Here is a 14,442-nt window from a genome sequence, read left to right as displayed (position 1 = left end):
AATACTATCAAGGTGCATTCATCCCTGCAGAGCTTAGTCTCTCCTTCCTCATTTCTTCCTCCTTTTTTATTTCTCTTCTGTCTCTCCCCATCTCTTTCTCTCTCCCCTCTCCTCAGTGCCTGGTGCTGGGTGCAGGGCCGTGCGGGCTCAGGACAGCCATAGAGCTGGCTCTGCTGGGGGCTCATGTGGTGGTACTAGAGAAGAGAGACTCTTTCTCCCGGAATAACGTGCTGCACCTGTGGCCCTACACCATCTATGACCTGCGTGGGCTGGCTGCCAAGAAGTTCTACGGCAAATTCTGCACGGGGGCTCTGGATCACATCAGTATGTCCACCAGTACCATACTATATCAACCTGATGTCTTGGTGTCATAATGCCAATCATATCTTTATTTATTACGTATGACTAAATCAAACCAGTCTCTTATCAGTTTGCTATGATGCTGTTAAGGTTCTTGGACATAGTGTCTGAATATGTATTATTGTACATTGAATTGAAGAGGATTGTTTTAATTCCCTGTGGGACAATATCATACAATATCAATATCATATCATACTTGTACGCGTCTATCTTTCAGGCATCCGTCAGCTCCAGCTGATACTGCTGAAAGTGTGTCTTCTCCTGGGGGTGGAAGTTCAAACAGGGGTGGAATTCAAAGGATTTGTGGAGCCCTCAGGAGCCACAGGTACATCTAGACCCCCCTCTCCCCCCCCCGTGTATTAAACGAATACAATACAAAATATTTCTGTGGTAGTAAAAGCTTGTAGGGCCATTTTAAATATTTGTCCGGAGTGTCCACTGTGAGTGGAAATATACCTTAACTCTTTGCTCTTCCTGTCTCTCTCCCTCTGTCGTTGTATGTCTCCATCAGGCTGGATGGCAAAGCTGTTTCCTGACAATCACCCTGCTGGGAAGTTCCAGTTTGATGTCTTCATATCTGCAGGAGGAGGAAGCTTTGTCCCGTATGGTGAGGAGAGAGGACACACACTACTGTAGCTCCGATACAATGGATGTATTCAACAGAAACACTCAACTATATGAACCTGATTTCAGGCTGCATGTGCTTCTGTCTTTGTCCCCACTCGGACGGCAGTGGGGACAAAGGGGCGGCAGGGTAGCCTAGTGGTTAGAGCGTTGGACTAGTAACCGAAAGGTTGCAAGTTCGAATACAAATCTGTCGTTCTGCCCCTGAACAGGCAGTTAACCCACTGTTCCTAAGCCGTCATTGAAAATAAGAATTTGTTCTTGACTTGCCTGGTTAAATAAAAATTAAAAACTCCCCAGGCTTCAAGAGGAAGGAGCTGCGAGGGAAGCTGGCCATTGGCATCACGTGTAACTTCCTCAACCGTCATACTGCAGCCGAGACCCAGGTGGCAGAGATCAGCGGTGTGGCACGTATCTACAACCAGAAGTTCTTCCAGGACCTGCTCACAGAGACGGGTAGGATTCTATTCTACACCCCGGGTTTGGGGCTACGAGTGCCAACACTTCTACTGGTGGTTGCTATGGTGTCAGCGACTGGGGATCGGAATAAAGAATACCATAGGGGCTGGGTGGGCATGGTGACAGATAAGGAGTGACAGTGCTGTCTTTTAATTGCTGTCCCTCTTCCTCTTTTTGTTAATTTCCTGTGTAATTTCCTGTGCTCCATTGCTGTTTCACTAGTCCTGTCATTGTCTTGTGACTAGTTTATTTCACTCATTCAGTCCCTCTTCTTCCCCCTTCTCTCAATCGCTCTCTCTGTGTCTCTCTGTGTCTCTCTCTGTGTCTCTCTCTCTGTGTCCCTCTCTCTGTGTCTCTCTCTGTGTGTGTGTCTGCTCTGTGTGTCTCTCTCTTTCTTTCTTTCTCTTTCTCTTTCTCTTTCTCTTTCTTTCTTTCTTTCTTTCTCTTTCTCTCTGTGTGTCTCTCTCTCTCCCCCTCCAGGTATTGATCTGGAGAACATAGTCTACTATAAAGACGACACCCACTACTTTGTCATGACTGCCAAGAAGAAGAGCCTGTTAAAGATGGGGGTTATTAAACAGGTGAGGAAAACGCATCCATTAGTACCAGCAGCAGCAGCTCCATACTAGGCCTCTAGAGGTCAGATAGCAACAATGACAAGAAGCTGTCATGTGGGGAATCCTAGTTGGCTCCTATCTTGTTATTTATACCGTGTCTTGTTTTGACTGATGTCACATCTATGCTAATATGGCTAGAATTCACTAGTTAGCTAACCAACAACTGTAACGATGTATTTGAGAGACAACAAATACTCATTATGCAAATAGTTTTTAGACTAAATATAGTTTACATGTTGTCAACAATCTAAGCCAGCTCCGTCTGTTTTGTCCCATAGTGTCGGTTTTATTACAAAACCACCAACCCATCTATTTCTCTAGTCTATTATCCATCTCTGGCTCCTCTGACCTTTGCATCACAATATAGTCCTCCCCAGACAGGCTGGGGACCTTTCCTGCTGTAAGGGATTAGATGCTAATAAACACTTGTAATGGAATTGATGTCTGTGCAGCACAGGGTTAGCACTGAGCCATGCTACAGTGTACCCGCTCACTCCCTCTTCTCACACTACAAGTCTGGAAGGACTAAGCTAGATCATTTTGTTTTGTCTTCAATGATTGAGCTCACACTGTCTTTCCCCCCCAAAAATATATATTTCCTCTGTGTCCTCTTGTTCTGCTCAATGTTCTATTTCATGATATGCATATTGACATACCAGTAGAGTAATCCTTCTATATACAGTATTTCCATGATTATGTTTTTTTTGTATTTCTTGTCACTGTTCCATTTAGTTTAAAAATCATATTAACATACCAGTAATCTATTTTTTCCAATTGATTCACTGTGTACTTCTACTTCATGACATTCCTATAGAAAAGTATGTACTTTTTACTACATACATTTTCCCTGACACCCAAAAGTACTTGTAACATTTTGAATGCTTAGTAGGAGAGAACATGGTCAAATTCACACACTTATCAAGAGGACATCCCTGGTCATCCCTACTGCCTTTGATCTGGCGGACTCCGTAACACACATGCGTTGTTTGTAAGCAATGTCTGAGTGTTGGAGTGTCCCCCTGGCTATCAGTAAATGTAAAGAAAACGCAAACATTGTGCTTACTGGTTTGCTGAATATAAGCAATTAGAAATTATTCCTACTTTTACTTTTGATACTTAAGTATATTTAAAACCAAATACTTTTAGACTTTTACTCAAGTAGTATTTTACTGTGTGACTTTTACTTGAGTCATTTTCTATTAAGGTATCTTTTACTTTTACTCAAGTATGAAAATTGGGTACTTTTTCCACCACTGATGTTGTTCCCTCTGTGACCACCATAGATATAAAACAGTTATCTCTACGGTGACCACCTCCAATATGTTCCCTCTGCCTCCAGGACTTTAGTGATGCCGATAAGCTTCTGGCCCAGGTAAATGTGGACCAGGAGGCCTTGTTGCGTTACGCCTACGATGCTGCCCAGTTCTCCACGGGCCACTGCCTGCCCGACATGCAGTTTGCCCAGAACCACGCGGGCCAGCCTGATGTGGCCATGTTCGACTTCACTTGCATGCACCGGGCTGAGAACGCCTCTCTGGTCAGGGAGAGAAAGGGCAAGAAACTACTCATGGGCCTGGTGGGAGACTGCCTGGTAGAGGTGAGAGGTCATGTCAGTGTGTTGGAGGACTTGATTCACTTATGCGTACACATGCTCCGGCACGTGTGTGTGTGCTTACAGTTGGAGTCTAAGTTTGCATGCACCTTAGCCAAATATATTTAAACCCATTTTTTCACAATTCTTGACATTTAATCCTAGTAAAAATTTCCTGTCTTAGGTCAGTTAGGATCACCACTTTATTTTAAGAATGGGAAATGTCAGAATAATAGTACAGAGAATGATTTATTTCAGCTTTCCAGTGGGTCAGAAGTTTACATGCACTCAATTAGTATTTGGTAGCATTGCCTTTCAATTGTTTAACTTGGGTCAAACGTTTCGGGTAGCCTTCCACAAGCTTCGCAATGCACCCCCAATGCACCCCCATAACATGATGCTGCCACCCCCATGTTTCACAGTTGGGATGGTATTCTTCAGCTTGCAAGCCTTCCCCTTTTTCCTCCAAACATAACAATGGTCATTATGGCCAAACAGTTCTATTTTTGTTTCATCAGACCAGAGGACATTTCTCCAAAAAGTATGATCTTTGTCCCCATGTGCAGTTGAATACCGTAGTCTGGCTTTTTTTATGGCGGTTTTGGAGCAGTGGCTTCTTCCTAGCTGAGCCACCTTTCGGGTTATTCCGATATAGGACTTGTTTTACTGTGGACATAGATACTTTTGTACCTGTTTCCTCCAGCATCTTCACAAGGTCCTTTGCTGTTCTGGGATAGATTTGCACTTTTCGCACCAAGGTACGTTCATCTCGACAGAATGCGTCTCCTTCCTGAGCGGTATGACGGCTGCGTGGTCCCATGGTGTTTATACTTGCGTACTATTATTTGTACAGATGAACGTGGTACCTTCAGGCGTTTGGAAATTGCTCCCAAGGATGATCCAGACTTTCTTTTTCTGAGGTCTTGGCTGATTTCTTTTGATTTTCCCATGGTGTCAAGCAAAGAGACACTGAGCTTGAAGGTAGGCCTTAAAATACATCCACAGGTACACCTTAATTTGACAAATTAGCCTATCAGAAGCTTCTAAAGCCATGACATAATTTTCTGGAAATTTCAAAGCTGTTTAAAACTTCTTAGGGCTGAAATCCCGTTAACGGGATAGATATGACAACAGCTAGTGAAAGTGCAGGGCACCAAATTCAAAACATCTCATAATTAAAATTCCTCAAACATGCATGTATTTTATACAATTTTCAAGGTTATCTTGTTGTTAATCCCACCATAGTGTCCGATTTCAAATATGCTTTACAGCAAAAGCACTACAAAAAATTGTTAGGTCACCACCAAACGACAATAAACACAGCCATTTTTCCAGCCAAAGATAGCAGTCACAAAAAGCACAAAGAGATAAAATTAATCACTAATCTTTGATGATCTTCATCAGATGACACTCATAGGACTTGATGTTACACAATACATGTTTTGTTTGATAAAGTTCATATTTATCAAAATATGAGTTTACATTGTCGCGTTACATTCACTAGTTCCAAAAACAGTGATTTTGCATAGCCACATCATTCAACAGAAACATACACATGGAATTATAGATATACCTCTCCTTAATGCAACCGCTGTGTCTGATTTAAAAATAAAAAAAACTTTACGGAATAAGCAAACCATGCAATAATCTGAGACGGCGCTCAGAAAAATAGTCACAATAGCCACCATGTTGGCGTCAACATAAACAAGAAATTACATGATAAATATTCCCTTACCTTCAATGATCTTCATCAGAAAGCACTCCAGGAATCCCATGTCCACAATTTATTTATTTTTTGTTGATAATGTCTGTTATTTATGTCCAAATACCTCTTGTTAGCGCGTTTGGTATACATATCCAAACGCTCATTCTGGTCAGCGTTACGTCAGACAAAAACTTCAAAAAGTTATATTACAGGTCGAAGAAACATTTCAAACTAAGTACAGAATCAATCATTAGGATGTTTTTAACATATAGCTTCAATAAAGTTCCAACCGGAGTATTCCTTTGTGTCTTGATGAGCAATGGAATGCAAGTGGATACCATGAGGAATGCGTGTGATCAGAAAATGGCTGACTGCCAGTCACCTGATAGATTCTGCTCTCATTCAGTCCCACAACACAGTAGAAGTATCATTCAAATTTCTATAGACGGTTGACATCTAGTGGAAGCCTTAGGAAGTGCAACATCATTAATATCTCAAGGGGATTTCAATGGGAACCTTGGTGAATACATACCAAGCTCAGATTTCTCACTTCCTGTTTTGATTTTCTCCTTAGGATTTTTCCTGCCATATGAGTTCTGTTATACTCACAGACATCATTCAAACAGTTTTAGAATCTTTAGAGTGTTTTCTATCCAATACTAATAATAATATGCATATATTAGCAACTGAGACTGAGGAGCAGGATGTTTACTTTGGGCAACTTATTCATCCAAGCTACTCAATACTGCCCCCCAGCCATAAGAAGTTAAAGGCACAGTCAACATAGTGTATGTAAACATCTGACCCACTGGAATTTTGAGACAGTGATTTGTAAATTAAATAATCTGTCTATAAACAATTGTTGGAAAAAATGTTATGCACAAAGTAGATGTCCTAACTGACTTGCCAAAACTATAGTTTGTTAACAAGAAATTTGTGGAGCGGTTGAAAAATGAGTTTTAATGATTCCAACCTAAGTGTATGTTAACTTCCGACTGTACACTGAGTGTACAAAACATTAAGAACACCGGCTCTTTCCAAGACAGACTGACCAGGTGAAAGCTATGATCCCTTATTGATGCCACTTACTAAATTCACTTCAATCAGTGTAGATGAAGGGTAGGAGACAGGTTAAAGAAGCCTTGAGACATGGATTGTTAATGTTTGACTATATTGAATTGTCTTTGAACGGAGTAGGTGCCGGGGCACATCGGTTTGAGTGTGTCAAGAACAGCAACACTCCTGGGTTTTTCATGCCCAACAATTTCTTGTGTGCATCGAGAATAGTGTACCACCCAAATTACATCCAGCCAACTTGACACAACTGTGGGAGGCATTGGAGTCAACATGGGCCAGTATTGCTGTGGAATGCTTTTGACACCTTGTAGAGTCCATGCTCTGACGAATTGAGGCTGTTCTGAGGGCAAAAGGGGGTGCAACTCAATATTAGGAAGGTGTTCCTAATGTTTTGTACACTTAGTGTACACCTTGTATTCGGAAAGTTTTCAGACCCTTGACTTTTTCCACATTTTGTTACATTACAGACTTATTCTAAAATGGATTAAATGTTTTTCCCCCTCATCAATCTAATGACAAAGCAAAAATGTTTTTTTTTTTAGAAATGTTAGGTTATTTAGAAATAAAAACACAATCACAATACTTTGTTGAAGCACCTTTGGCAGCGATTACAGCCTCGAGTCTTCTTGGGTATGACGCTACAAGCTTGGCACACCTGTATTTGGGGAGTTTCTCCCATTCTTCTCTGCAGATCCTCTCAATCAGGTTAGATGGGGTGCGTCGCTGCACAGCTATTTTCAGTTCTCTCCAGAGATGTTCAAGTCCAGTCTCTGGCTGGGCCACTCAAGGGCATTTTAAAGACTTGTCCCGAAGCCACTCCTGCATTGTCTTGGCTGTGTGTTTGGGGTTGTTGTCCTGTTGGAAGGTGAACCATTGCCCCAGTCTGAGGTCCTGAGCGCTCAAGGATCTCTCTGTACTTTGCTCCGTTCATCTTTCCCTCGATCCTGACTAGTCTCCCAAGATCTTCCGATGGAAAAACATCCCCACAGCATGATACTGCCACCACTATGTTTTACCGTGGAATGGTGCCAGGTTTCCTCCAGACGTGACACCTGGAATTCAGGCCAAATCTTGGTTTCATCAGACCAGAGAATCTTGTTTCTCATTGTCAGTCCTTTAAGTGCCTCTTGGCAAAACTCTAGAACTCTGTCAGTGACCTTTTAGGTTTTTGGTCACCTCCCTGACCAAGTCCCTTCTCCCCCGATTGCTCTGTTTGGCCCGGCGGCCAGCTCTTGGAAGTGTTTTGGTGGTCCCAAACTTCTTCCATTTAAGAATGATGGAGGCCACACAAAATATTTTGGTATCCTTCCCCAGATCTGTGCCTCGACACAATCCTGTCTCGGAGATTTGCGGACAATTCCTTCCACCTCATGGTTGGTCATCTAAGGTACCTTATAGACAGGTGTGTACCTTTACAAGTCATATCCAATAAATTGAATTTACCAAAGGTGGACTCCAATCAAGTTGTAGAAACATCTCAAGGGATGATAAATGGAAACAGGATGCACCTAAGCTCACTTTCGTGTCTTATAGCAAAGGGTCTTATGTAAATTAGTTTTTTTTTTTTCATCTTTAATAAATTTGCAAACATTTCTAAAAACCTGTTTTTGGTTAATCATTATTGGGGCATTGTGTGTAGATTGATGAGGATTTGTATTTATTTAATCCATTTTTGGAATAAAGCTGTAATGTAACAAAGTGTAAAAGGTCAAGGGGTGTGAATACTGTATGTGTGTTTACAGTATATAGACACAGAGCTCTGCTAAGAAACGGGTCACTAAATCAGCTTAATGCAGCAGCTTGTGGGTATTAAATCAGCCCAGAGTGTCATACCTTTATTTCCTTCCTTTTAAATCTGACAAGTTATCATGTCAATTAATAATTCTAAAATGTGTGTGTGTGTGTGTGTGTGTGTCCACAGCCGTTTTGGCCTCTGGGAACAGGTATTGCCCGTGGGTTCCTGGCTGCCTTCGACACAGCATGGATGGTTAGGAGCTGGGGCAAGGGAAGACCCCACATGGAAGTACTTGCTGAGCGGTAAAGAAGAGTTTTCCTATATGATCAATAACACCACCTTTAAAAGCACGTGACCATCCCTCTTCACTGTATAGAAAGGACTAACCTGGCTGGGCCTTTCAGTGAATTCTTCAACTAGTAATGCCACTCTAGCCTTGTAACTGTATATCTTTGAACATCCATTAATTCACAAGCAGCTGCTTGTAAAAGATCTTACTGTACAAACCCATCAGAATCTTCTGTTCCTTAGTTGGCGCTTCTTCAGTTCCATAGTGAGTTTCTATCTCTTAAAATGTCTTTCCCTCTGACTGAATAGAGAGAGTATCTACCAGCTCCTGTCTCAGACCACGCCAGAGAACACCAGTAAGAAATATAGCGCCTTCAGCATAGACCCGGCTACACGCTACCAGCACGTCAACCTCAACTCCGTCAAGGCCTTCCAGGTCAAAAACATAAATATAATCTATTCCTTCTATTTCTATAGTCAGCGCCGACACAAAGCTACACTCATGCCTGATTCACATTATTGGGCTGACCAGAACTGCACAGTGCTGGCTTGGACATTTCATTTTTTCAGCGCGGTTCCAGCAACTATAGGGGATGAGTAACCAGGTCAGCTCAGTAAGGTTTGGGTTGGTACGAAAGGGTATGACAGCCTCACTGTATCAACGCTAGTAAAATAAATATACTGTATATTGTGCTGTGTAACATTGTAAACACGTTTTGAAATAGATCAATGCTGCTCCCCCATTTTGGTGGATATTTCCTATAGTATTCATGCATTGTCAGGAAACTGCTGTGTGTTTGTATTTTGTGGTGAGCTGAATGGCACTAGAGGAGTATTGTTCTAAAAGGCATTAGAGAGTTTTCAGAAGCTACCAGATCAATTACACTGCATCAAACCAAACCCCAGCTTCTGCCTTTATGAAGCCTGCTGTGTTCTTAGCCTAGCCCCAGATCTGTTTGTGCTGTATAGCCAACTCCTATGCTTGTTGCTCGACAATGACCATAGAAGTTGGCAAGACAGCACAAACGCATACGTTACCATGCAACTATGTTCTGGCTTCAGTGTGAAGTTGATCTCAACTCTATTGTTTCTTGTTATTCCCTCTCTTTGCATGCATTACGAAGGTGAAACGTCTCTATGATGTGGAAGAACACCTTAATCCTGGGCGAACCAACAAGAAGCCGAAAGGCAATTGGTCTCACCTGCGACAAGGTTAGTCTGGCTTCACATTACTAAAGCAATAATGCATGAGGGGCAGGGGTGTGATTCATTTTGGTTTTGGCACGGCTGTGCTGTGCTGAGATCATGGGCACGCAGAGCATACAACACATTGTTTTATATATATTTTTAAATGATCAAATCAAATCAAATTTTATTTGTCACATACACATGGTTAGCAGATGTTAATGCGAGTGTAGCGAAATGCTTGTGCTTCCAGTTCCGACAATGCAGTAATAACCAACAAGTAATCTAACTAACAATTCCAAAACTAATATTTTATACACAGTGAAAGGGGATAAAGAATATGTACATAAAGATATGAATGAGTGATGGTGCAGAGCAGCATAGGCAAGATACAGTAGATGGCATCGAGTACAGTATATACATATGAGATGAGTATGTAAACAAAGTGGCATAGTTAAAGTGGCTAGTAATACATGTATTACATAAGGATGCAGTAGATGATATAGAGTACAGTATACATATGAGATGAATAATGTAGGGTATGTAAACATTATATTAGTTAGCATTGTTTAAAGTGGCTAGTGATATATTTTACATCCTTTCCTATCAATTCCCATTATTGAAGTGGCTGGAGTTGAGTCAGTGTGTTGGCAGCAGCCACCCAATGTTAGTGGTTGCTGTTTAACAGTCTGATGGCCTTGAGATAGAAGCTGTTTTTCAGTCTCTCGGTCCCAGCTTTGATGCACCTGTACTGACCTCGCCTTCTGGATGATAGCGGGGTCAACAGGCAGTGGCTCGGGTGGTTGTTGTCCTTGATGATCTTTTTGGCCTTCCTGTAACATCGGGTGGTGTAGGTGTCCTGGAGGGCAGGTAGTTTGCCCCCGGTGATACGTTGTGCAGACCTCACTACCCTCTGGAGAGCCTTACGGTTGTGGGCGGAGCAGTTGCCGTACCAGGCGGTGATACAGCCCGCCAGGATGCTCTCGATTGTGCATCTGTAGAAGTTTGAGTGTTTTTTGGTGACAAGCCGAATTTCTTCAGCCTCCTGAGGTTGAAGAGGCGCTGCTGCGCCTTCTTCACGATGCTGTCTGTGTGAGTGGACCAATTTAGTTTGTCTGTGATGTGTATGCCGAGGAACTTAAAACTTACTACCCTCTCCACTACTGTTCCATCGATGTGGATAGGGGGGTGTTCCCTCTGCTGTTTCCTGAAGTCCACAATCATCTCCTTAGTTTTGTTGACGTTGAGTGTGAGGTTATTGTCCTGACACCACACTCCGAGGGCCCTCACCTCCTCCCTGTAGGCCGTCTCGTCGTTGTTGGTAATCAAGCCTACCACTGTTGTGTCGTCCGCAAACTTGATGATTGAGTTGGAGGCGTGCGTTGCCGCGCAGTCGTGGGTGAACAGGGAGTACAGGAGAGGGCTCAGAACGCACCCTTGTGGGGCCCCAGTGTTGAGGATCAGCGGGGTGGAGATGTTGTTGCCTACCCTCACCACCTGGGGGTGGCCCGTCAGGAAGTCCAGTACCCAGTTGCACAGGGCGGGGTCGAGACCCAGGGTCTCGAGCTTGATGACGAGCTTGGAGGGTACTATGGTGTTAAATGCCGAGCTGTAGTCGATGAACAGCATTCTCACATAGGTATTCCTCTTGTCCAGATGGGTTAGGGCAGTGTGCAGTGTGGTTGAGATTGCGTCGTCTGTGGACCTATTTGGACGGTAAGCAAGTTGGAGTGGGTCTAGGGTGTCAGGTAGGGTGGAGGTGATATGGTCCTTGACTAGTCTCTTAAAGCACTTCATGATGACGGAAGTGAGTGCTACGGGGCGGTAGTCGTTTGGCTCAGTTACCTTAGCTTTCTTGGAAACAGGAACAATGGTGGCCCTCTTGAAGCATGTGGGAACAGCAGACTGGTATAGGGATTGATTGAATATGTCCGTAAACACACCAGCCAGCTGGTCTGCGCATGCTCTGAGGGCGCGGCTGGGGATGCCGTCTGGGCCTGCAGCCTTGCGAGGGTTAACACGTTTAAATGTTTTACTCACCTCGGCTGCAGTGAAGGAGAGACCGCATGTTTCCGTTGCAGGCCGTGTCAGTGGCACTGTATTGTCCTCAAAGTGGGCAAAAAAGTTATTTAGTCTGCCTGGGAGCAAGACATCCTGGTCCATGACTGGGCTGGATTTCTTCTTGTAGTCCGTGATTGACTGTAGACCCTGCCACATACCTCTTGTGTCTGAGCCGATGAATTGAGATTCTACTTTGTCTCTATACTGACGCTTAGCTTGTTTGATAGCCTTACGGAGGGAATAGCTGCACTGTTTGTATTCAGTCATGTTACCAGTCACCTTGCTCTGATTTAAAAGCAGTGGTACGCGCTTTGTTTCACGCGAATGCTGCCATCAATCCACGGTTTCTGTTTAGGGAATGTTTTAATCGTTGCTATGGGAACGACATCTTCAACGCACGTTCTAATGAACTCGCACACCGAATCAGCGTATTCGTCAATGTTGTTGCCTGACGCATGTCCCAGTTCACGTGATGGATGCAGTCTTGGAGTGTGGAATCAGCTTGGTCGGACCAGCGTTGGACAGACCTCAGCGTGGGAGCTTCTTGTTTTAGTTTTTGTCTGTAGGCAGGGATCAGCAAAATGGAGTCGTGGTCAGCTTTTCCGAAAGGGGGGCGGGGCAGGGTCTTATATGCGTCGCGGAAGTTAGAATAACAGTGATCCAAGGTTTTGCCAGCCCTGGTGGCGCAATCAATATGCTGATACATTTTAGGGAGTCTTGTTTTCAGATTAGCCTTGTTAAAATCCCCAGCAACAATGAATGCAGCCTCAGGATGTGTGGATTCCAGTTTGCAAAGAGTCAAATAAAGTTCGTTCAGAGCCATCGATGTGTCTGCTTGGGGGGGAATATATATACGGCTGTGATTATAATCGAAGAGAATTCTCTTGGTAGATAATGCGGTCTACATTTGATTGTGAGGAATTCTAAATCAGGTGAACAGAAGGATTTGAGTTCCTGTATGTTTCTGTGATCACACCACGTCTCGTTAGCCATAAGGCATACGCCCCCACCACTCTTCTTACCAGAAAGGTGTTTGTTTCTGTCGGCGCGATGTGTGGAGAAACCCGCTGGCTGCACCGCATCCGAGAGCGTCTCTCCAGTGAGCCATGAATGAAACCTAAGATGACCTGGGGTACTAATGTAAGAAATAACACGTAAAAAAAACAAAAAACTGCATAGTTTCCTAGGAACGCGAAGCGAGGCGGCCATCTCTGTCGGTGCCGGGAATTATTTCCTGATCTTAGTTATATCTCTCAAATAGATATAGGTCAGACACTTCAGGACAAACTGCCCTTAGATTCTTTGTGTGTGGGGGGGGGATTATCTGTTCTATGTAGTGAATCTGTTATTCAATGGTGGAACAAACTCCCTCACGACGCCAGGACAGCGGAGTCAATCACCACCTTCCGGAGACACCTGAAACCCCACCTCTTCAAGGAATACCTAGGATAGGATAAAGTAATCCTTCTCAGCCCCCCCCCTTTAATGATTTAGATGCACTATTGTAAAGTGGCTGTTCCACTGGATGTCAGAAGGTGAATTCACCAATTTGTAAGTCGCTCTGGATAAGAGTGTCTGCTAAATGACTTAAATGTAAATGTAAATGTTTGTATGGGCTAATAGCAGTAAATCAAATCAAATGTTATTTGTCACATTCTCCGAATACAACAGGTGTAGACCTTACTGTGAAATGCTTATTTACAAGCCCTTAACCAACAATGTAGTTCAAGAAAAATCTAAGAAAATATTTACTAAATAAACTATAGTAAAAATAGTTCAATAAAAAATAACGAGGCAATTTACAGGTGTACTGCAACCTGTCAGGATGCTCTCGATGGTGCAGCTGTATAACATTTTGAGGATCTGGGGACCCATGCCAAATCTTTTCAGTCTCCTGGGGGGGAAAAGGTGTTGCCGTGCCCTCTTGTCAACTGTCTTGGTGTGTTTGGACCATGATAGTTTGTTGGTGATGTGAACACCAAAGAACTTGAAACTCTTGACCTGCTCCACTACGTTCCCTTTGATGTTAATGGGGGCCTGTTCGGCCTGCCTTTTCCTATAGTCCATGATCAGCTCCTTTGTCTTCCTCACACTGAGGGAGAGGTTGTTGTCATGGCACCACATTGCCAGCTCTCTCGTTGGCGGTGATCAGGCCTACCACTGTTGTGTCGTCAGCAAACTTAATGATGGTGTTGGAGTCGTGTTTGGCCATGCAGTCATGGGTGAACAGGGAGGGGACTAAGCACGCACCCCTGAGGAGCCCCAGTATTGAGGATCAGTGTGGAAGATGTGGCCCGTCAGGAAGTCCAGGATACGGTTGCAGAGGGAGGTGTTTAGTCCCGTGGTACTTAGCTTAGTGATAACCTTTGTGGGCACTATGGTGTTGAATGCTGAGCTGTAGTCAATGAACAACATTCTCACATAGGTGTTCCTTTGGGAAAGGGCAGTGTGGATTGAGATTGTGTCATCTGTGCAACTGTTGGGGTGGTATGCGAAATGGAGTGGGTTTAGAGTTTCCGGCATGATGGTGTTGATGTGAGCCATGACCAGCCTTTCAAAGCACTTCATGGCTACCGATGTGAGTGGTACGGGGCAGGAATCATTTTAGGGAGGTACCCTTTGCTTCCTTGGGCACAGGGACTATTGTGGTCTGCTTGAAACATGTAGGTATTACTGAGTGCGTCAGGGAGAGGTTGAAAATGTCAGGGAAGACACTTGCCAGTTGGTCCGAGTATTATTT

At 43.7% G+C, this 14,442-nt stretch overlaps 1 protein-coding gene across 3 annotated transcripts in view; it reads left to right on the top strand.

Annotated features, from left to right (window-relative positions):
- Positions 1 to 14,442, top strand: part of LOC135504045 (F-actin-monooxygenase mical1-like) — a 47,841-nt gene that overhangs the window by 8,055 nt on the left and 25,344 nt on the right. For all 3 annotated transcript variants that reach the window (XM_064922301.1, XM_064922302.1, XM_064922300.1), the window contains exons 4-12: positions 117 to 324; positions 578 to 685; positions 872 to 967; positions 1,285 to 1,440; positions 1,924 to 2,024; positions 3,400 to 3,657; positions 8,355 to 8,470; positions 8,766 to 8,892; positions 9,581 to 9,668. In XM_064922301.1, coding sequence (XP_064778373.1) covers positions 117 to 324; positions 578 to 685; positions 872 to 967; positions 1,285 to 1,440; positions 1,924 to 2,024; positions 3,400 to 3,657; positions 8,355 to 8,470; positions 8,766 to 8,892; positions 9,581 to 9,668 — 1,258 coding nt within the window. The remainder of the gene's footprint in view (positions 1 to 116; positions 325 to 577; positions 686 to 871; positions 968 to 1,284; positions 1,441 to 1,923; positions 2,025 to 3,399; positions 3,658 to 8,354; positions 8,471 to 8,765; positions 8,893 to 9,580; positions 9,669 to 14,442) is intronic.

This window comes from Oncorhynchus masou, chromosome 18, assembly GCF_036934945.1.
Source record: "Oncorhynchus masou masou isolate Uvic2021 chromosome 18, UVic_Omas_1.1, whole genome shotgun sequence".
NCBI classification, from domain to species: Eukaryota; Metazoa; Chordata; class Actinopteri; order Salmoniformes; family Salmonidae; genus Oncorhynchus; species Oncorhynchus masou.
This window is presented reverse-complemented; position numbering and strand designations above follow the sequence as displayed.